This window comes from Phaenicophaeus curvirostris, chromosome 4 (assembly GCF_032191515.1).
Source record: "Phaenicophaeus curvirostris isolate KB17595 chromosome 4, BPBGC_Pcur_1.0, whole genome shotgun sequence".
Taxonomy (NCBI): domain Eukaryota; kingdom Metazoa; phylum Chordata; class Aves; order Cuculiformes; family Cuculidae; genus Phaenicophaeus; species Phaenicophaeus curvirostris.
In genome coordinates, this window is record NC_091395.1 from 45,477,269 (window position 1) to 45,501,596 (window position 24,328).

General features: G+C 36.5%; 1 protein-coding gene across 5 annotated transcripts in view; it reads right to left on the reverse strand.

The window, feature by feature from the left end:
* Positions 1–24,328, reverse strand: part of FAT1 (FAT atypical cadherin 1) — a 110,384-nt gene that overhangs the window by 70,444 nt on the left and 15,612 nt on the right. For all 5 annotated transcript variants that reach the window (XR_011337376.1, XM_069855945.1, XM_069855944.1 and 2 more), the window contains one exon: positions 3,043–3,357. Coding sequence is in view for 4 of the 5 variants with exons in the window: in XM_069855945.1 (XP_069712046.1) it covers positions 3,043–3,357 (315 nt within the window). In the remaining variant the exon portion in view is untranslated. The remainder of the gene's footprint in view (positions 1–3,042; positions 3,358–24,328) is intronic.

Genomic DNA, 24,328 nt, shown 5'->3' on the forward strand with positions numbered 1-24,328 from the left:
TTCACAAGGTTCAACAAGGGTAACATACCTGCATAAGCAAACAAGGAAGAATTCTATCTCACTAATCCTAGTCAAATGTACTGTTCAGCTGAGACCTACTTTAATTAACTGAGGGAGATAAAACACACTGAGTTACAACTACAACAATAACTACTGTACTTCAAAGTGTACAACTCTTTATCCCAATCCTAATGAAACAACTTTCACCTCCAAATAAGATCTATTCAGGTTAAACATATATGATTTCTCATAGGGAGAAGAGAGATTTGAGAAGTTATGATCCTGACAACCTCAGTCAAAACTCATCACTACGTTTACGCTTACTACAGATTGATAGTTTCAAACAGAACACAAACAGAAAACACAAGACAGCTCATTAGATCTCATGAAATGCAGTGTCCTATCTAATAGCAAGACCATATAAATGAATTAGCTACTTAATATTCACTGAGCTTATATAGGAGTGCACTCTGGCAACACAACAGAAAACAGCCAAAGAGGTTTCCCCTCTCTTCTCCTCCGTGCACCTTGTCTCTTCCTCTCTAAGTTTATTATGTCTATTTAGTATTACAATTTTAACAGTAATAGAAAAATTAATTTACTCAGCTTTATAATTTTAACTATATTAGAAGGAAAAAACCCATCTCCTGCTGAAAGCAAATCAGAGGAAGATTCTATTCTTCTTAGTGCTTTTATTCTGAAATATAATGAAATAATTATTACTTCCATCTGGATTTTTTGCATTGGTCTCCCCCACCCCCTTTAACACAGAGCTGAGAAGGACTACAGACTGTACTGCTTGCCTCTGCAGTACATGTGCTACAATGAAGGTAGGTAAGAAACTCTCTTGACAGAAAATCTTTATTAGCTTTCTATTAAGTGTTCCTTATCACTTAACCATCTATAGTGTGTTGAGCTCCCTCAAGCTGCCTTTCTAACATAAATGAGATAGGCAGTAACCTATTGATGTGGAAAACTAGAAACTCCATCTGAAGACAAGTCACAATCTTCTGCCACTCTAATTTTTCTATACATTAAATAGGAATAAAGATGTTTCTTCATCTCAAAACTTAGATAAGGAAGGCATGTAAGTGTCTTTTTTAAAATAAAGTTACGAAAATGCTGCATAATGATACAGAAGGCAGAGCAGGTAGGAAATGACTATAAGGAAGAGGAAGAGAAAATGAGATACAGAAAAAAAAGGTAACAGCAATCAAGAAAAGTTGGCCAATTATACAGTAAAGAGTAAGACAGAGTTGATGTTCACTTGCAGTCTGAGGACTGCAGTCACTCTGTTCTTTCCACACAACTAACTGACAGTTTTACTCATAGTGACAAGAAATATCAAAGTAGCAAGAAAACAGTACTCTTCAAAACCAGAAAGAGTGAGGAAGTAGACAGATAAGCAGATTTTTTTTTCATTTTGCATCATGTGTAAGCAGAGAAATACAAATAGCAATAAAACACATACACAGAGTGAGTTTCTGCGTTCAATTTAGAAGTCTTTGGGGTTGAAGTTTTCTTGTTTTACTTCTTAGGCTGCCTTTGTTCTAAAACCAATGCTTCTGTAAATACAGTACTTAGATGTAGGCTTCAACAATGTTAAAGATCTGTTGCTATAGCTATTTCATATGTCCCTCTTGGCAATGTTTTCACAAGCAGATGCAGCACATGCTGACAAAGAACTTACTGTCAGAAATAACCCAAATAATGTCCCTGGTTTTGCACTCAGAACTTCACTGAGACAGCAATTACAGCTGATAAAGCACACAATTCTTTCATAACCTAAACTGAAACAACTATGAAACAGAATGAAGGCCACAGTGTCAACCCAGTCTTCAAAACATATTTCCACACAATTTTCGCTCCTTTCTATCCCCTTAAATTCCCTCAACAAATGAGCAAGAGCTAAAGGGATAAGGTTTCTAATACTCCCTTCTACTTATTTACAAAGTATGTTACAGAAAGTAATTCTCTATACCTCTAGTCTAAAAATCTCTGGATTCTGAGAAGAAATTTCTAGCTGAGTGAATCCGTAGCATATCCTGTAGTTTGTACTGTGAAATAGTACCTAAAAGTAACATATGAAAAGCTAAGCTGCACCCTACCCAAAAAGTATTATTTAATTAAAACTAAACCCTTTACCATTAGGGACAATCTGTAGAAAAAGCATCTAGTATATGTCCTACTTTCTCTACCTTCATTCAGAACCAAGGAATGGTAGGCAACCTTTACTTTGTTTTCAAAATTGCTCTGCAACTTCAGTTAAAATGGATTATTTTATTTGTATCCCACCTTTCTGCCCTACACACATTTCAGTATTTGTAATTCACAGTTAGTAAAAGGTCACTTTGTTTCATTTGTACTATCCTATTAAAACCCCTGTATGTTTTTTTCTGAAGCCTCCCAAACAGCTACTGAACTGAGAGTCTAATTGAACTAGTGAACTGAGTTCTTTTTATTACGTAATAACCACACCTGCAATTTATCTTCCAGATTTTAGGTCTCTTACAGCAGCAACAGTTACTTACAAAGATAATCCCGTGTGAGTGTGGGACAAATGACTTCGCAGTTAATAAATGGCTTGCATTGCTTAGATCAACACTGCCCCAGAGAAAAAAAAGCCTGTCAAGAAAACTATGCGTGAAAATTGTAAGACTGAGACGGCTAAAAACAGTTCAGATGAAACTAAGCTAGAATATGTATTCCAAGAGTATATTTCCTGCACTATGAAAGCAAAAAAAAAATGACATGGGTGTGGACCAGTCTAGAGTGGAGCTACTCTGAAGTAAAATTTCCCAAAACACATATGATGTGGACATGAAGTACTTTGAACCAACTGCTTCACTCTCAAATCCTCTTCTACTTCTTTGTATAACTTACCAATATTGACACAGCCCAAGACACCAGGTTAACTATTTGAAAGAATAGTTAACAACGTTAACAATGTTAAACCAAATAACTTGGTTTTGTTTGGTTTATACATTTATGCAAAGACATTGATTCATTCATTTGTAAGATAAAACACTGTACTGTACTTACCAGTTTTGGGGTTTATTGCAAAGAATCCCTGTGGGTTGCCACTTGTAATCTTGTAGGTTAGTTTTTCACTTGAGCTAGAATCTGGATCAAATGCCTCAATCTGAACGACAGATACATCTTTAGGCGAGTTTTCCATGACCTCTGGATAATAAACTGGCTCTGTGGTCTGAGGAGCATTATCATTAACATCCCCAACTTCTACATAGATCTCAATGAAAGATGATAAAGGCACAATGCCTTGGTCTGTTGCATAAACAGTCAGCCAGTAATGTGAAGCAGTCTCACGATCCAGGTGATCTGCGGTCTCAATAATACCTGTTTAATAGGAAGGAAGATAAATAGAAAATGCTCAATAAACATGCAGAAGTATGTAAAAATAGAGTAAGCAACAAACTTTAAATAAATAAGTATACAGAAATGGATAGAAGTTCAAAATAACTGACATTGATTTGACAAGCTGAGTTGATAGAAGCAGGCACGTATTGAGCCACAAGAAATAAAACAACAGTTCTCAGCAATTATGCATTACAGACATTAAAATTATACATTACTTAGTTCCTTTCCAACATCCTTTGAAATTTATCAGATCAACTAGCAGTATTCAAAAAACCAATTTTGACTAAAAGATTAAATATAATGAGTAATTCAGTCTTTTGGGACTTGAATGACCCGCTTTACTCATCACTGATCTTACTGAATTTTATACCATATCTGATTTAGATGCCAAACTCTCGAACTGTTTACCATTATTCATATTAGTGAGCAGCTTCTTAAACAGGAAACATTCCTACCTGTGTGCCCAAATGAATTATTTAACTGTATTTTCTTAATCTGTTTATTTGGACTCTCACAGAAATTTCATAAAAACCAAAAGGTATATACCTGAAGCTACCCTTTGTAGCATTAGGAACAATCAATGCCTCCTGTTATTCTGGCAATGGAAAGAAGTGCTTAGCTCCATTTTACGCACACGAAATGAATTACCATTTAAGGGATAGCTACACAATTCACAAACTTGATAAAAACCTGTCTGCTGAGCATACAGGAGCTTGACTGAGCCAGAACTTAATAAAGAATGAGGGACTCAAGTTTTTATTCACTGTGAGGGAAATATAGATCTATTTTTACAGCAGTTTACTCTACAGGTGCAGTCATAATATGCACGTGCCAAAAAGGTACATAATGTGATGTAACCTATTTGATGGGGGATCAAACAGATTCACAGAGCCACAGCACAATTAAACTGCACTTTCTTTTTTCCTGATCCAGTCACTTTGTTGTCCAGTTTGACATATTTTCTAAATATAACTTAAAATAAATCTGATTCATGCCAGGGCAAGGGATTTCTGTGGAAATTCCAAAGGCCTTTGTCATGGCTCTTGTTGTTTGTTATACTGAGACACATTGGGCCTAATGGGGACTGGAGCTGATTTAAGTTGAACTATCACCATGACAGCCAGTTTTGGACTCTGGATGCAGTCTCATAATGTGACTATGTGTGATGTCACCCTTGTCCTAAGCTCAATTACTCCACACAACATATACACACACCATCAGTAAAGCAGGACCTCAACAAAACCATGCCACTGTGCTTTTGCAAGAGTTCTACAGCAAAGGAATTGAGCATTTTCTGTCGCACACCTCAGACACCTACCTTAGTGCATTATACTGGCTGAGAAAAAGAAGATAAATATTGAGGAATTACTCATTTATTCATTATTTCTTTGCCTTGTGGGAAGCTGAAAAAAGGTCTGATGATTATAATGTGAGATTTTAAAATGTCAATATGATCACTTCAGAACAGCTGGAGGGGATAGAACCGGATTCTTAGACCTGCAAAGCACCCATAAACAGCACTTCAAGCAACAGAGCATTTCAGAACTACCACCAGATGTCAGTGTGGAAATTTGTTTTATATAAATGTAAACGGCCTCAGAACTGAAATGAAAAGGAGGGGCACAGCAATTTGAAAATATACATGCAATACATAAAGTTTATGGAAGTTCTCTTGGAAACAAACTGGTGGCTTTATAATTTCTTTTTTTTTTCCACCCCAGAGGAACATCATCAAATCTAAGCCAAGGTGGTAATTTTAAAGACATTGGCTTTTTATGTTTCTAGTCGCTTCACCTCATTAGTTATGTTTGGCTTGATGGCAGCTTTATTATTAAAAAAAAAATAATAATCCTATGTAGTCACTGGATTTGTGCTGTGGCTACCAACATAGTATCTGATTGGTAATGTACACAAATTTGCTCTTAAAAATGGACATGCTACCTTGACCACCCAGTTACCTGGGTTCTAATTTTTGTAACTAAACTTACATTACATATTTGAACACCTCTACCTCAGGTAGGAGACTTGCTCAGAGTAAATAAAGTTGTTAAATACTGCAGCCTCATTTCTAGACCTAAATGCTAGGTGTGGCATGCAAGCACTTAAGTCTTAAGTCTACGTAGACTCCACACATGCCTCGGAAAATTCTGCAAAATCTCCATGTCCTGCTAAACACAAGACCAGACTGTATTAATTCCCTTTTAGCTAGGGTTCTAACAATGCAGCTCTGCTGCTTGTGGTCCATGCAGAACAGAATAGGCATGCTCATGTGCTCAATTAAGCAACCATTATCATTTTACACCTGTCCTGCTTTCTTAACAGCAGCTACATCAGCAGTGGGCAGATTAATTTTAAGATAGCCTTGGCTAAATTTAAAGAAACGTAAAAAGATAGTCTTGTGCTAAGGAGCTCGCCTCCTACAGTCTTCTCAACTGTCATTTACATATTTCACCACCTTAGTTTTCAAAGCCCACGTCAGGACAGAAGAAGGGTGAACCTATTTTGCTTTTGTGGGCTATCAGTTCTCAATTACTCATTCTCCCAAGTCACGCACTTCACAAGGGAAAAAAGTGAAAAACTTACCACACAAAAAAAAGAAAAGCAACAGGAGTATTTGGGCAGCCTGACCTAGTGTGACATGTCCCTGCCCATCACAGGGGGGTTGTAACTAGATGATCTTTAAGGTCCTTTCCAACCCAAACTATTCTATGACTCTATTTAAAAAAGACGTAAAAATATTATAGGGGGAGCAGAGGTAGTGGCTAACACACACTGACTTTTGCAGAAATCTTAATGAAAGGCTCATCATCTGGCTGATCATGTGACCATGGAATACATCATGTAACACAGTTCTTTTACCCAGCTGGGTAGCTCTTGCCTTTAAAATGCCTCCAATTTCCTACAGAGTCCTCCTTGTAGGATGAAGGCTCCAAGCATGCATTGGTCAGTCACATGAACTTTCATTCACTAAAATTATTTTTCCATTTTCTCATACAACAGATTCCAAATTGTTGAGTGAACATTTTTCCTGTATTTGCTGTTTATAATTCCAAACTGAAGTAGAAAGCATCTAGGAAAATGACTTTATCATCAGTCAGATATGCAAACATGCCTACATAGCTGTTTAACACTGATTAACAGATTAATTCCTGAATGAACATTTCATAGAGGCAGAAAGGGTACTTAAAAAAGCTTTCATGTATCCCACTCACAGTTCAAAACAGATCAAATAGACAGACATGTTTGCAAGTTAGAAAAGTTACTAGAGATGAGCAACACATGAGTGGACAATATTAAAAACGAAGATTCACAATAACATTTCTCCAATATAAAACTCACACAAAATGGGACAGGAAGATTGAGAGCAAAAATTTCCCTTCACCCCTTACACACTGAGGGGGGTGGAGGAGAGGCCACCACAACTAGTCCTCCTTCATCACTCAAACCTGCAGGCACAGTGAGAGAAGGGATGACTGATCTATTAATGACTCGTCTTTCTTCCTGCTGTTTCCACCCAGCAATAAAATGGAACAGATACTGATCCCATACACATGCCTGGGGCTACGGGAAGGCTCCGACTACCAAAACCTGAATTTCTTCTGGTTCTGCATCAACACTTATGTCACAAAACACAATCAACACTAAAGGCAAGCAAGTACATGGAGTACTGTTTTTTCTTCTCTTTTAATGTTACTTCACAATCTGACCATACAACATGAATGACAAAACAGCATCTTTTTCTTATTACTCTAGTTGAAGTTGTTCCTGCTTCTGCAAGCTAAACACTAAACCTTTCCTGATTTTGCCAATGAGAACACCAATAGCTTCATCTTTAACTTCTCTGCAACAATAAAGAATACCAATGCATGGAAACTCTAGTCTATGCTATGTTTGCCCAAAAACGCAAGCCCAAAGAAGAATAATTTCACTAAGACAACCTTTTTTTTTTTTTAAACAATAGTGCTCCTACCAAATCACAGGTACAGAGGCAGTCCTTCAAGTGTCATTGTTTGCTGTGCCATCTCTGCTTTTGCAAACATTGACTATAATGGGCTATTTTACATGTTAGGTCTGCATAATACCATATCCTGTCTGAAAGCTAGCACTTGCTGAGTTCATGCATTTACTGGTTTCTAGCTCTAGTGCTTCTCAAAACAGCAGAGAGAAAAATGATGGCAACTCATATATCAAAGAGAAGTAGTAAAACAATCTAAGTAAGAGTTAATTTGTTTTAAGGCTAGATCCATTAAGCACCAGTAAGATGCTGATCAGTATTACCAGTTTCAACAGTGTATTTTGGTTCCTAGAAATTATTTTCACCTTTTTCTTCAAGTAGTGCAAAGCACATTTAGGGAGCAAGTGCTGCTGTTGTATCTTCAATGCTGTAAAAGCTTCATGTCTGCTTTAATTCTTCTCCCATTCACAGAAAAACCTTCAATCAGAGAATTTCCCATCCATTCTCTACACTGAGGCAATTTGGTAAATTTAACTTTTACAAACCATTTGCTTTTAATGTAGCAAGACAAGTTGAGAAGTTTCCCAGAGAACACCACTAAAGAATCTTCAGCATGTATAGTAATCCTAAGACTTGTAAATATTTTTGTTCATAAAATAGAGTGAAGTGAGTATTCCAAGAACATTTTTCACTTGGCTGGATATGCAATTTTGAAGCTTTTCAGGGAGTCAGAATAAAAGGAAATTTGTATCTGTCACTAACTACCAGAGGGGAGTAAAAAACAGCTGTGATGAAACGTTCCTCAGTCATCAGCAAGAGAACATCAGAGCTGATTTTATAGTATTCACATGACTGAAATTTTAGACTAGATGTTGTTCCCACTTGATGCAATAGGACTTTTCTATCAATTTCATTAAAAGAAGGCAAAAGTCCTAAGTGAATACTATAGAACAGGATTTGGACAGAACTCAATACAGAGGAACAAGTTGGTTTATGAATACAGCAACGGAGAAAAAAAACGAATGTTAACCGCACTCTGGACAAGAAACAACATTGCTTCCAATTAAAGTCACTCTTAAAACAAAAAATAAACATATAAATCCACCTGAAATCTGACAGCCTTACATACGCCAATTCTATCTCATTAACAAATACTCAAACTATAATACCCCCAATTCCCAGGGATGATCCTCCTTAAGTGTGCTTATCCATGAGAACTCTCATTAACAATATTAATGATTCTGTAATGGAAATCAAAACCTGCAATCATTTCTCAGCAAAGCATGAAAACACAGTTTAGCAGAAATTTGCACTGGGAGCGATGTTTGAAACAAACTAAGAGAAATCCCTGGCCTGGAACATGATACTCGAAATCTGATTACAAACTTAATTAATCTAAATTCCAATAAGCTGGGCAAATCAAATGTCTCTTCAGTTACTTTAAAAGCCATCTCTGAAGGAAAAAAAGACAATATTTTAGAGAATTGCATGAATGAAGGTTTTGATCAAATACGACCTTCAATAAACAACCAGTCCAAATAGAAGTTTTAGAAGTGAGTAGATTAAGCCTGTTATAAGCAGGGGGACGCTTAATGCCATCCCTCAATGGCATTAGTCTGTCAACACACTAACACAGACTTCAATTTTGTCTTGAATTTTAAACAAACAGTAAGTCACTGCAGCACAAGCTATCACCAAGGTCTGCACAATGTTTTGAATTAAAAAAAAAAAAATTAAATTGGGGCAAATGCTCTCCACATTTTAAACACGCTGTTTACTACTTGAATCTCCGCTACCTCTAGATATACTGCATATATTTTTGAGAAAGTTACTAATATTGATGAAATTAGTTTTTCATTTGCACAAGGGTCCAAAGAACCTCAACTCCCAAATTTTACAGTTCTTCTGGTCAAATTTCTGCATTATATTTTGTGGAACTTGGCTTAGTTGTAGTTAAAACAAAGAAGAACTACACCAGCCTCGCTAATTAGCGAGTGGTTTAGTTGCTTTGATTCTAAGTAAAAACTTACTAAATTTAATACTGTCATACTCTGGCTTCAAACAGATAGTTTTCAGGTTGTTACTAAGCTCTCCATACTTGCACAACCAAACCACTCCAGAAAAATAAAAACATTTTACAAAGCTGGCATTTTCAACTTTAACTTTTGATTTCTGTCCAGGTCACGTTAGTTAAAATAGCACCTGTTCTAATCCATACTTTGCCTAGTGGTGCAAGTTAGTGACAGCTCAATTCTTCAAGACTATCCAGATTGAGCACAGATATATGCAAACAACTTCCTTTGCAGATTTTTTGTTCATATTTGTCACTTCTTATATGTGTTACTTTTGCCTTTTCTACAATACACCTCTCTTGCTTAGATTATTACCTACCATGACATGATAAGCGTTTTCCAGAGCTGTATAAATACAGAGGGCATAGCACCACCAAAAAAAAAAAACCAAAACAAAAACCCAAACATACAAACACCAAACAAACCCCACAACTAAACCAAAACAGGAAAGAGCATCTGGCATAGGAGATGATGCAATGCTTGTCTGCTTCTCAGCAGTCCCTAGAGGCCTCAAAGAGGAACACATCCATACTCTTTCATTCTCCTTTTCCCCTTGTGTAACTTCTAGAGGCACAATCACATCAGGACAGTTGTCAAGTACAGTCCTGTGTACTATGCAACAGGTTTTTGAGGGTTTTTTTGTTGTTTTTTTTTTCTTTACTTTATGCTTCCTGTCAGACACAGTAAGAGAAAACAAGGCAACTTGGAAAAAAAAGAGCAGATGTATTAATAGTTATGGCACCCACCTACAAAAGATAAAACAGATTATGGCAGACTGGAGTGCACTATTTACAAATCCTACAGCCATCCACAGTACTGGGAAACTGTGATTGCATTATTAATTGTGACTAGTGTCATACCTCAGATTCCTTCCATTTTTAGAGCAATAAAAAACCCCATTCTCTAGCCAATTTACTAGTATTTCTGTTAACTTCTTTCTGATAACTTTTGGCCACTGCTGTAATCTGACTTTGGAAAAAGCCTTGAAGCAGCAGCCAAGTACAGACACAGCCCTACAAACCATGAAGGGTTCTATAAAGTGAAGGTTTTGAAACATGGAATCTATTGAGTCCCCCCTTCCAATTCTTTATTTACCTGAGGCTGCTGTGCTTGTAACTGAAGTCTCTACCACGCACCAGTGTCTAAGGGACAACTGAGCCTTAAGCCTACAGTTCTTCTAAAATCGCATCCAAAGCCAACATCAACAAAATTTAATATTATTTGATCAGTCAAGTAATAACCACTTGGTAAAACCAAAACAAACAAAAGCAGCACAATATTCTACACAAACCAACAACCCTTAAGCACTGAAGATTTCAAGTATGTCCTGCCACAGAGACAAGGAACTATTCAGCACTTAAAATGTCAGTTGAAAAGACCAAAATCTCCATCCTGTGAACTCTTTGAAACAATCTCTAAAGAAGGAATGGAATGAGATTCTTTTTGCAGAAGTGAAATGTCAGCTCGCTCAGTCTATAAACAGGCAGAATGCCAAAAGAGGCACTGCACTCTAACTCCTGAAATACTAAAGACATGCGGCAGGCAGTGTGAACTTATAAAAAGTATATACAATCTCTCTTTGAAGAGTAGTAATATTCTTGATAAATAAACTGAGCTGGAATAGTGCTAGCCTCCCTTATTTGTATCACATACACATTTTGAACAGGAAGCATTATGTGTTTACAATGTTACTGAACAAAAAAGCAACAGCCACCCAGAGAAATATGGTTTGTCCTTCAGCTCCATAGTAATTTAGAGCTTAGCCCTGGCAATGCAAAGTACTCACATATTAGACTTCTTGCATCTGAAGATTCAGACAGACTAAACTGTACTGTTTCAGAACATAACCAGTGCTCGGTTAGACCCTGAAGGAAAGCAGAAAGTTTTAGCAACTATTACTAACCTCTGAATCACATATGAACAAGAAACGTTCACTGCTCTTATCTCTCTTCTCCAGGAACACTAATACAGTTACGAAGACTGTAACCTAGCAACAAACAATTGATACTGCATTTTGCACAACTCACGAAGAATTCAGATTACTTGTTTGCAAACATGTCTGAGGAATATGAAAGTGCACAACTAATAATTCACTCTACTCTGAAATAGTTTCATTGTTTCTTTTTGTCCACTCAATTATTCTTCTGTTTTGCCTGGGGAAAGCTGAATATTATGTTAACACATTCTTATTTATTTAAAAAATAATTAGGTGGCTTTAGCTTTCACATGCATCCTGGTTAATTGTATTTTAATTTAAAAAAAAATAAAAATCTCACAAAATCACAACCACCCTTGAAAAATTCTGCAACAAATCATGTTTGCAGGCTATAAAGTTAAGATTTTTACATGCACCCCAAAAATCCTTAGATAATATCATCTAGCATCTGTTGAAAATATAAACTTCCCTTCAGTAGTTACAGCTTGTTACATAATTAGATTTTATACATTTATTTTTTTAGATTTCTTTAGACATTCATTAAGTTTATATGCAGTGGTCTTAATCCACTTTTTAATAAAGAAGAAATGTTATATATATAAGTACTGAAGAAAGGCAATGAAAACAACTTAAGCTTTACTATTTCTGCCTCAGAGAATTCTCAGAAAAAATTCTCTTGGGAGAAGCTAGGAAAAATTACTGAAAAGAAGCTGAAAGTAACCTATTGGAATAACACATCCTTTCTCAGCATTTATAAAGGCAGATTCTCAGAAAATTGAATAGAATTCTATTTATAGCTCCTTGAAATAGAAAGCTGTACACTTTTCAAGTTGTCTTGTGTGCTACCAGCTGAAAAATCATGCTTAGACAGGACTGTTAAATGGAAAGCAACTTTTGTTACTCTTTCAAGGACAACCTCAGAAGGTTGTAACTAACTTCTTACTAGCAGTATCAACAAGCTGATGGAACTGTAACAAGTTTGCACAAGTTCTTTAACTGTTAAATGTCAGTTCATTGTGCAGCTGTTAAGACTTCCCAATATTATAAGTCTACCACTCTCTGCTCTCTTTCCAGGCACTTGATATTGCAAATTCTAAGAGGTAGAAAGGGAAGAATATCACTGTTATGTACATGATCCCTCTACAGCACACAGAACCCTTAATAGGGTATAAGAACCATCATCATCAGAAAAGATTTGAGATTTTAATGGAACAAAACTAAACTGAAAAGGGTAAAACCTCAAACATAATGAAATCATGGCCTATTTTATATCTCAACTTAACTTCTCTGAACTGTCTAGATGTTATGAAATACACAGCCAAATCCAGTTTAGTACCAATAGCTTCAGTAAATCTGATATCAGTACAAGTTTTCAAAACCTCCTAAATTCCAATAAACAATCTACTGTATTCAAAATTAATTAAGTGCATTAAATAATGCACTTTTCTATACTGCATATGACAACAATGGAACAACAGAAAGAACAGCTGGTGAAATGATCGGACACTATGAGTGTCCAGTCAAATCTAGCAAACATACTTCTATAAATGCATAGAAATTATCAAAGCATTCATAGTAAAACACTTGGGGCAAAACCTTGGCATCCAGAGGGTTCCAGTATGTACTGAAATCCAGATCTTGACATAAAGGTTAAAATTCAGAACAGTTTATGTATCACTTTTGAGCTATGAAGAGATGGCAGTAATTTCAACTGTGTTCCAGCAGAAGGAGAGAAAGGGTCAATACTGATATTGTTACATGGAGCTTATAAATACAGTAGAAAGATCTGAAGAAATACAAAATACTCAACAGTTAAGAACAGCTATCACATAAACAAGCATCTAGAGACAGTACAAAGACACAGAAGCAAAGACATGCATAGTTAAAGCTCTCCACTAGGCTGTATTTTTAAACATTGAGTAAATAAATTTTACACATCTTCGTTAAACGCATAAAGTAGAACAAAATATGGGGCAAAAGAAAAAATTGTAAATAATTAGACCCAGCAACATTTTGACTTCCAGTTCCTGACACACTGCTTTCTGCACATATGTACAAAATCAAGTCAAATGAATGGAAAATGTTTAGGTCATTTATAAAAAAGTTTTAGAACACCACATTTTTAAAACTGTCTAGATAAAAAATTATGCCTAGAAATTAAGGTTCAGTACTAGGTAGTCTGGGCTAAACGTAATAAATTTGCTAAGGTTCACAAAGATTATGAACTTGCTTTCAGGAAGCCACGAGGTGAAAGGGGGAAATTTTGTCATTAGACGATCCCTGATGGAGTTGCCTTAGAACTCAACTGATTACTTCCAGTTCAAAAAGTCTTTTGGGACAATAGCAGACAGCCTCCATTGTCAGCCCCATTTACGGTTATTTTAATAGCGCCAGCTTATTTCTGTCAGCTAGGCTGCTTGTATGTCAGGCTCCTGGATAGGCAATATAATTGCTATACAGAGGAACAATACCATGTTGCTAAAGCTTGATATGGAGAGACATAAAACCCCCCCGATGAGTACACATTAGGGAAATGAAATGTTAACTTCTATGCCAATAGGAAAAAATACTGTAATACAATCACAATGTTTCTTTGAAGACAGAAGTAAAGCAAGCTCATGTTAACATGAGCAGTCATCCATGATTTGAGAGAAAGCATGCTGAAAAAACATGACGGCACTACATCATCAACATTACAGCAGGTTTATAAAATATTAGTGAAAATGGTACAAACTGCCGGCAGATTCTAGGCCAAGCCTGTGGGCTCTCAGTACCCACAAAGGCGGGTCCCCTTACTATGTTACATGAACAATGCTTACAGAATCTGATGCAAAGCAGTGCTCCAGTCATTCAACCCGTTTTTCAGGACAGATCTTTGTCTTCAGACAAAGACACAACTGGTTTTTAGGTCCCAAGAAATACAATTACACAGAATCATAAAATTAGAATAAATAACTATGTTTAACCAAAAATACTTTTGAGATATTATTCTTACACTACTCTGTTACCTTTAAATTCTGCCCTCTTACTGTAGTTTCATAACCAACAGAGAATTTCCACTGAAATGTAAGTAATGCTGATACAAGTAGAGGGTTCTAAAGGCTTACTGTTTCTTTACTTATAAACAAAGACAAAGGAAATGTTTTTAATCAAATTTTTAGAACTCAAGTGTACTTGCACGTTCTTAAGAAATGCAAAGGATTAATTTCTGTGTTCTTTGTTAAAGTTTATAAGAACTTCTTATATACACACACAAATGAACACATATACGTTCTTTAGAACTCTGGTTTCACCCTGCAACACCGCTCTAAGTTCACTGTCAGTCTTCACTAACGAATTGTTATTTAACTGAGAAACGGAGCCTCTGAAGGGGAAATTCCTCTGCAAATGGCCCCAGGAATTTCAAAACTGACTGGAGTTGACAGATTAACCTAGGTCCCCCTTAGGCAGAAGAAGAGGCTACAAGGAAAATAATGAGACGCATGGGAAGCCAATTATTCACAAGAGAAACACATCTAATTGTACAGAAACTGGTTAGTTGAAACAAAGGGATCTAGCTGTTCAGACCTCTGCAAACTGTTAAAATACCTGGACAGCGCTGCAACTATACTCACTTTTTGTCTCTAAATCCATGTTTAACGATCATTTTAAATAAGGGAAATTGTTCCATGTATCCCTGTAATCTTCTTTCTATATACACAGCTATTTCTCTCAGATACCTTTTTTGGTTCCAACTTGAACAATTGCAGCCCACCTCCTGTTATTTCCACAGAAGTAACTTTGAAGGCCCAGCATGTTCAACAGAGCAGTCCCACTCGTCAGTAAGAAGGAGTTACAGCTATGCTATATAGCAACAGTGGCTCATGACTAACCCGCATACAAAAAATATTGTCATTTAGCATGTACATATTATCTGTACTGATGTATGTTTTGGACTGCTGCAATTCTGCTTCAAGCTTTCAGTCTCCAGACTCTTTTCAGTTGCAGAAAATGCTAGTTAACAATGATTGTTCCCAGACCAGCTCTGAGCAAGAAAAGATACCTATCAAAATGCAAGTAGAGTGCTGAAGAATAGTGGAAATCAGGTTATTACTGTTGTTCATGCTACTGCACCAGTTAGCTATATGCAGAATGGCTTTTAATTACTGTGAACAGAAATGCTACTCCCAAGTAGACTGATGTGTACAAAGAAGAGCTGGTGTACCTGTGGGCATGGGAGTGCTGGGAGAACAAAGCAAATCAACACAGTCATGAGCATAAAGCATCATGGACCCAGTGGCATCAAAAGACATTTTCCTCCTTGTTCTGAAAAAGTAATTTATTAGCCTATAACGTATGCATTTACTTGTTCAGACTTTAATTCTATTCATGTATCCAGAGGTGATTCCACATTGATTAGTATCTGTTACACTATTTGCTATGCTATTTTTTATTATCTACCTTTGCACATGAATCAAAATAAACAAAAGACCATACAATAAAATGTTCCTGAACTTGTTTGTTTTTGAATAAAAACTTCATGACAGAAAAGTCTTGAAGGCAAAGAACTTTGAGACTAAATATATATATTCATTCTATCTGATTAAGATTACTTATCAAGTAAAGGAGAAATCCTCTGTTTTAAAGCAAATTCTTAGATGCACACTGAACAAACAATACTTAACATCTAAAACGGAGACTTACAACTAGAAAACTTATCAGGTGTCAAGCATATTTATTTATAATTGCCCTAGATGCTTGTTGGGAGATGAGTTCATTCTTTTTCACATAAGTAATGGATAACTGCCTGCATTATTTTAACCAATATTTCCATGAAGAAAATAAAATTTCTAAAGGTAGTAGAAACTAACACTAGTTAATGGTTTAAAGGAAAAAAACTAAAAAAAATTAATTCACTCTATATTTAATTTTTAATAGTAGAACCTGCAAGCATTTGGATTAACAGACCACAGAGTTTCTATTAGAGTCTCTGCTGGAAACCTCCTAATTATTCCCCCAAAAACCATTTTTTTCCTGAAGATAACTGCACCTTTTGTAACAATAGCAAAAAGGACGAGTGCTGTGAATAACTATCCACTGAACAACCAGTTTAATCGTCATAGAGCCATAATAAAAGTATATCACTTTGTCCACACTAGCACTCAGTATAAATGAAAGGACATTACAACATTGTAGGTAACTAGCAAACAGTTTAGGCACAAAAGGCATTCTGCTCCTGAACCACTCAAGAATTTTTTCCTTATTTAAGAAATTCACAGAATCTGCAGTGACAAAAGTTCATAAAATCTCTGTATCTGTGCATGATGGTTCTCAACATTATGTTCTCAAATGCTGGCCATTTTTGTATTTGACTAGACTGAACGTATATTTCTTACATAATTTCCTCCTATCGTCACATGGTGGATCAATATTCACGCCAAATTTAATCCATATAATATGCAGTAATCTTGTTCTTACTGTGATCATCGCTGCCTTCTTATGAAATAGTGCACATCAAAAATGATGTGTTACTTGAGTCAAAGACAATTTGACAACTCATCTTTTGCTAACAATTTTTGAGCCCTCTCACACATCCCTTCCCTACCTTATGATTCCAGTCAGACCAAAATTTCATTACAAAATTTCACCATTCAGCATGAACATATTTAAGCAAGCAAAAAGCTAGCTGAAAAGTGCAAATTCTAAGATTTTTTTTTTTTTTAACATTTGCAAGAACGGTGCTTGATCTCTGAGCTTCGGCACTTATTCAAGTCCCTGTTCAGAGAGCTGATTAGGAACACCATGAAACAGCGGGGACTATTAACTGCTCAGATTTCTATCCTATCACTTTTTTCACCCCCGCCCCCGAGACACGTTCTCTCTATATCCATACACAAAGTAATCCACTTCTTAATAAGTTGTCTTCTCTTCTTACACACTTTTTACTTTCAAATGGCATGGACAAACCCAGGTAGCCCCAAATATTACTGTACTAGATAGTCAAGTACATATGGAAGCAGACATCATAGGAAGCAGACATATAACCAGACATCAAAAAGAGGCATAGGACATTTTCCCATTTCAATTTAATCTACCAGAATTGGTACTGTAGTATACAAACTACCTTCAAAGTGAACTACAATACCAGACTTCTTATGCAAAGGTACAGTCATCTTTCCCTCCCTCCCTGAAGTAATTAACATTCCTTGCACAAGCAGCTGGACATTTGTTAATCATTAACTGATTCTGTAATAAAGACAGTGAGTGAAACTGTTAGCCATTCCTCACAATGGTACACATACAAAAAAACCCTCAAATGTCTTTAAGACGGAAGATTTAGTGAACAATGTAAAATTATGTACAGTAACAAAAAACATGTTGCATTATCATAGCATGTTCAATATTTTGCTGACAATATCTGTCTTTGTGACCAAAACAGTCCATAATCAAACTTAAGTAATTAACTCTGGAATTTAATCAATAAAACCCCAATATTTTAAACTAAAAGAGAAAGAAAAATATATCTTTTAAAAAAGATTACCTATGCTGTTAATCTCTTGGATAGTAAAATAATACATATGTCCAGAATCACAACACCAACTATAACAGGGGCATAACCAATGCACACATTCCAATCTTATCTAGAGTCACTTTGATTCACTCTACCTTGCTTTCATTACAGGAAGGGCACAGCAAGGGCATTCCTCTCAGATCAAACAGAAAATTCCAGAGACAGAAGTTTCCACATGTCTGATTCATTGCAGATTAAACCCTTATCATTAGACAGTAATCTCTAATTTTCATACAGACAGGATATACTCTGTCATGGTAAATCTAGAGGCAAAGGATCAGGGGGTGGGAGAGATTGGTGTGTGTGTGTGTGTGTGTTAAAATGTGTAGAAAGGAGATGTATTCCCCACAGAAGAGCCATCCATGTCACTCTTTGGAGAAACATACGTAATTCCATTCAAACATTCCATCAAGCTCAACTACCAAACTCCCTCCGTGCATAAATACAACCAGGACTATAGGCAAGATATATGAGAAGTCGGTATTTTTTTTTTTTTAAGTACATTATACTACAAAAATCTTAATTTCTTCACCCACATGACTGACATGACATGACGTGACATGGAGCACTTCTATAACAGTCATGTATATTTACCAGTAACACTAAAATCAGAAGGCTATTCTGTAAGTATACTTCTGTCACTTTCAAATTCTTAAGGTAGTAATCTTTTAATCCTTAAATTCTACACAAAACATAAATAAGTACGCTATGATCAGCAACTTCAAAATCAAAGCCCAGGAACTTTCATTTTTTAGTGTACACAGGCAGTTTCAGGATTTTTGCACCAGCAAAATAAAAATGGCCTATTGTATAAGCACCCACAAATCTTGATTTAAGAACCATGTAGATTTTGGCAGAATGTCATGTAATTGAGGATTATTCTAAGTAATAGATTGGGCAGTAGAACAATGCAACTACTGAATTTTCTGTGTGCAACCTTTCCTGTCAGATAGACAGGTACTCAGTTTTGGTACTAGTGATGCCACACTGACAAACCTGCATAGATGCAGAACTCTGAGTCAAAAAATCTATTAGCAATCACCACTGCTGGTAGGGTCAAAATAATTTAAATCTACTAGCTCAGCAGTTTGCTCTAACACCTATCAAAACTACCGAAATCTTCATAAGAACTATGAACATATTGATTTATCCTTGTTCACAAATAATTTAAAAATAAACAGAAGCATCTATCAGAAGTGTAGCTACAACACAAGGAGTTTGGGAAAACTCATTTCTGAGTAAGGAAATTATCTATTGCAGTCCGATTGCTAAATTCTTTGGATATTTCTGTTTTTTCAAAAATCCTTCTTGGATGGCTCTGGAATTCTAGAGATTTTCTTTTGTTGTTGAGCCACACGGAGACTGCCAAATTGAAAATTCATTTTTGGTCAGTGCAATCAAGTCACAGATGCAAAAAGAATAATATAGAGACCTGCAAACTGTAGTTTCAGCAAGGCCCAAGGTATTTTCAAATTCACGTTCTAAACCTGCAACTACTTCATGTTATAAACTGTAGAAGTTTGCCAAATACTCATGTAGGTTTGTCGTTTGTTAAATGTCCAAATGCTGTATGATCAAACTTTAAAATCTTCAAAGAAAATAATAAACATTATGCAACCATTTTCAAGCTCCCCTCCTTTGACCTTAACATGTACTTCAAAAGCTAAGCAGATGCTTAGTAGGAAATAAATCCACAACTCAACAGATGTCCCAACAGTGATATGGCAAGATGTACCTTCCACAGCTTTTGGCAACCCTTCCCTTTTATTATTCCTCTGCTCACATGTGCTTTTCAAATCAAAGAGAGACCTAAGCAAGTTAATAGGCCCTTAATATGTACTCTGCCACCTGAATTGATTTTTGTTTATAAGGTAATCTTTGAGACCACATATGGCTCAGCCTCACTTCATCTCCTACAGAGACACAGCCCCCGGGCAACTGTTTTCATCAGACCAAGTTGTAACCCAATCAACACCTTTCACAACTAAACAATCCCTTACTTTCAGCATCCTTGCAGAAGCAGAGGGGAGCCCAAGCTTTAGTATTGAATCTCTACTTGGCAGCTAAGGTGATGTTTTACTCAGCAGGATACCTAAGAAAACTAAAACTACTTTGGAAGATGCCCTTGCCAAAAGCAAAACACAAGATGAATACGTTCGTCTAAAACTAATTTAGCTTCTTACAAAGACTCATTCTAAAAGCTACATTAACAACCTAATAGCATTTTGTATTACCACCATCAAAAATGCAAATTACATAGATTCCTTGTAGCCTAAGAAAGAACTGTAATCAGCTAGCTCCAGGCTGCTCAGGACCTCTGTCCAAATCCAGGCCTTCTCAACCTCTGCCAAGTTAAAACTCAACGTTAGCTCTAAATGCCAGGCTTAGCTCTAGCACATTCGGTGCACCTGAAAAGAAACACAAATGCAACAGCATCATCCCACACATCAACCTAGCAGCATCTTCAATTCCAGACCTTAGCCTGAATGAAATCACACTCTTAGTACAGTAGTGCAAAGCTGCAAACTCTAGTCAAGACCAGATGGTCCCTGACAGGTTAACCAGGTAACCCCTTTTGAGCTTGAAGTGCTTACATGCACATTCAGGCAGCAAAATAACACACCCCTTCCAAATTGTTTTTTTTGGATATCAGCAAATTTAGGACTTGTCCTCACTCTAACTGATAGTGGTCTCTAGCTCTGGCCTTCACTTCTTTAAACAGACACAAATTATGCTGAGCTGTGCCTATACTTCTTTAAAAGAAAGTTTTCAAATTTTTCCTAGTATGATAGGGATCTAAAGATACAACAGTTATTCTCAGTAAGCTGCTGTTACAGCTATTTGTACTGTCTCATAAGAGAGAATCTACGTGCCAAGTGCCTTATTTTTAAAACTGTAACAAATGGGTGGAAAATATATTTCAGTTGCATGAAATTTTAGGCAAATGGTTTTTAAACTGGAGTTATTATTCAATTTAGGCACAGTTGTTTTCCTTTTTAAACATAGCTAGTTTTTTGTCACACAATTGCCCAAGTTTGGCATAATGCCACTGAAGAAAAATGCCATAAAACCAGAATAAAATCATACAGATCTTCCTCTGTGACAACGTCACTCTTATTTTCCACATCATACTGAACACACTAAAACCCACTGGCCATCATTAACTAGAAAGCAGAAAAAAATATAACACTCCATCTAAAAAAAAAAAAGTCTACATAACAAGTTTTTAAAATATCTGTAATCAACAACCATAAACACGCCTCCTCAATTTAAGTGTTCCACACAGATACAGTTCTCCCTCCCATCCTGCAGCCCAAGCTAGGATTTCAGCTCTGCTCCTTGTGTTGCATGTTTGACCACCACTAAAAATTCTCATAGCAAAGATAAGTCACCTAAACATGGGATAAATGCTTTAAAAACCAGGTTATTGTGTTTAGGTGAGCATGGTACTGTAAGTGGCTTCATTATTTATTGTCACAACAAAACTTTTCCTCTGGCAGGCTCTGGAAAAGTTTGATAAGGGCTCTTCTGCAAAGGATTCATATGACAGCCAGTGGGAGAGTTGAAATGGGTAGATCTTGTCCCCCAGTCACATCAATTCAAGTTGTTCTCATGCTGCTCATCTTACTCAATTCAATAACAAAGGAAGAGAATGCCTGGTCACAGCACAAAATAAATGCCACTAGAACAAGCAGTGAACACCTATCAGCATCAAAATATCTTTCCAGAGCACCTAACTACCAAATATATCTTTCACTTGCCCCACCTCCCTTTTAAATACTGTATTATTTTTACCAAACTCTCCTCACTAAGAAAGCTAAGGGAACGACTATTCCTGCATCGCTGACCTAAACGACTTCCTTTTTCCAGAATAAGAGCTGTACTTTTTATTATTATTATTTACCAGAAATAAACTAATATTTCTTGAACAGATATGTTCCCAACATTTCTCGAACAGATATGTTCCCAACATTTCTCAAAAAAACCCAAACCCTATCAACACACTTTCATCCTGACGCAGAGAAAAAAGTGCCCCTCAAACTCAGTGTTACCTGAATTCCTTTAAAAGCTTAATTATACACTACTCAAACAAACAAAAGATATTTGCCCTTATATTATTTTCCAAACAAAAAAATCAGTTTAATGGTTTGTGTCTGAGTTCCAGGTTTTGACCTGGAATTCTGTTTCAGATGTTAGTATGGCAACTGATCAGTCAGTTCCAGAGTCCAAGAATAATCTATGCAAGTCTTTTGACTAAGAAAACACTCCTCTCCACTGACTAGAATTTTATTCAGATCTCTAGCATACATATTGGAACCAGGTATTATTTCTTTTAACTGCTTATTGAAGTGCTGATGCAGCTCTTCATTTAAGAGACTAACCTTCCAAATTTAAATTCACAGGCTTACTAACTTAAGTCTAGCTCGGAATTCATAGAACCTATCAATCATCCTACAAGGAAGATTAGGGGTTGGTGGAGGTTTTTTGTTTGGATTTTGGGGGGAAGGTCATTTTTACAAACCACATCTGAATGACCTTAAAAATTCTTACTCTAGCACATTTATATATCAGCCGCTGAAGAAAGTTAGCTGCTTATAGTTACAGAGGCAAATCATTAACTTTACTATAATGTAAACTGGCAGTAACGAATTCAGCATAAGGTAAAAAAAGTATATATATCTGAAAAGCTAATCAGATACCTGGGAGATCAGTCTGCACCCTGAGCTTCACTCATGTCTGTACCCTAACTAGTTAGGGCAAAACATTCTTGTGCAAAAAGCTGTAATCACTTAATGTTGTACAGAAATCAAGCATCTCCTAATCCAGTGCCTTCTTCAAAACCAGCAGGAAGAACTACTGTACTTTGTAAGAAGAAAAATACACTGTGAGAAGACCCTCATAGGTGAGGGTTGTCCTTCTATTTATTTATGATTTTTAACTGGTCAAAGTACTCATATAAGGAATTTCAGTGTCAAAACCTACGTGCAAATAAGACTGTACCTGCAGACAGAAGTTAAGCAGGAGATGCCACTGTGACAACATCTGTAAAACGACTTGGACTCAATCTTAGAGAATCTCTTCCTCATAGCTTATCATAGCAAACCCACCAGGAATATTCTTTTTTCCTAACCATCAACATCACCTAATCAATTACAGTTTTTAATTTAATGTTTAACAGCTTTCTTACAAAAAGATTTGTTCAATATTTTTTCTGTTAATAGTTTTCAGTGACCTATAACCTATCTGGCAAATATGCAAGGACTAGGAACACATGCAGCCACAGTCACCATATGGCTCTGACAGCAACATGTTTGGAGTATGGTAGAAAAATGGAAATTGCTAGGAACTTCTGGGTTTCTTGGGGTTTTGTTTTGCTTTTTTTTTTTTGGTGGGTTTTTTTTTTGGTTTTGTTATTTGGGTTTTTTTAAAATTTAAATGAGAGAAGTTAAGTTCTTGTATATACTGGTGTTTATATTCATGACTTATATAAAAGGGGTAACTAAAGTATGTGGATGGGCTACTTCAACATGAAGTATTCACTGAAAGACTGTGAAGAAAATCCCATACTTGTAAGGCTACATAACTACAAGTAAGTTAAAAACAAATGATACTAATCTCAAGTTTTGATTAAAAATACCTCCCCCACCCTTAAGTGGTTTACTTCTCCCAAGTGACAGGGGACAGGACAAGAGGGAATGGCCTCAAGCTCCGCCAGGGGAGGTTTAGGCTAGACGTTAGGAAAAAATTCTTCACAGAAAGGGTCATTGGGCACTGGAACAGGCTGCCCAGGGAGGTGGTTGAGTCACCTTCCCTGGAGGTGTTTAAGGCACGGGTGGACGAGGTGCTGAGGGATATGGTTTAGTGCTTGACAGGAACGGTTGGACTCGATGATCCGGTGGGTCTCTTCCAACCTGGTTATTCTGTGATTCTGTGATGGCTGTATCAGTAAGACAAAGAGACAGAAAACGTTCCCAGGCATTGGAACTTGATTCTCTACATTGCTACTGCTTTGGCCTGTGCCAGCTACTACTCTTCCAAAGAGCATCAGGACACATCCAGAAGTCGAAATGCAGCAGACAGCATTCCCAACATACAATCTGGGTACAGCCACCCTGCCTAAAGGCATGAGAATTGTCAGGCTAGATGCAGGCCAGTTAGCTTCAGTTCCAGGCAACGCTACTAGCTTAACAGCTATCCAATAGGTACTTAGGTGTTCTGCTCCACGTATGATCATAGCATTTAATCTTTACTAATGCCTGTCTTCATATTAAAACTTAACAACAGCGAGTAGTGGAATAATTTCATTGAAAAGTTCAAAAGCCAAAGACCACTGAAGAAATGGAACTTGAAGCTATCCCTGATGTATAAATGTAAATCATATCTGGCATTTTAATTGATGAAATTACAAGAACATTACAAAGAAATGTTACATGCTT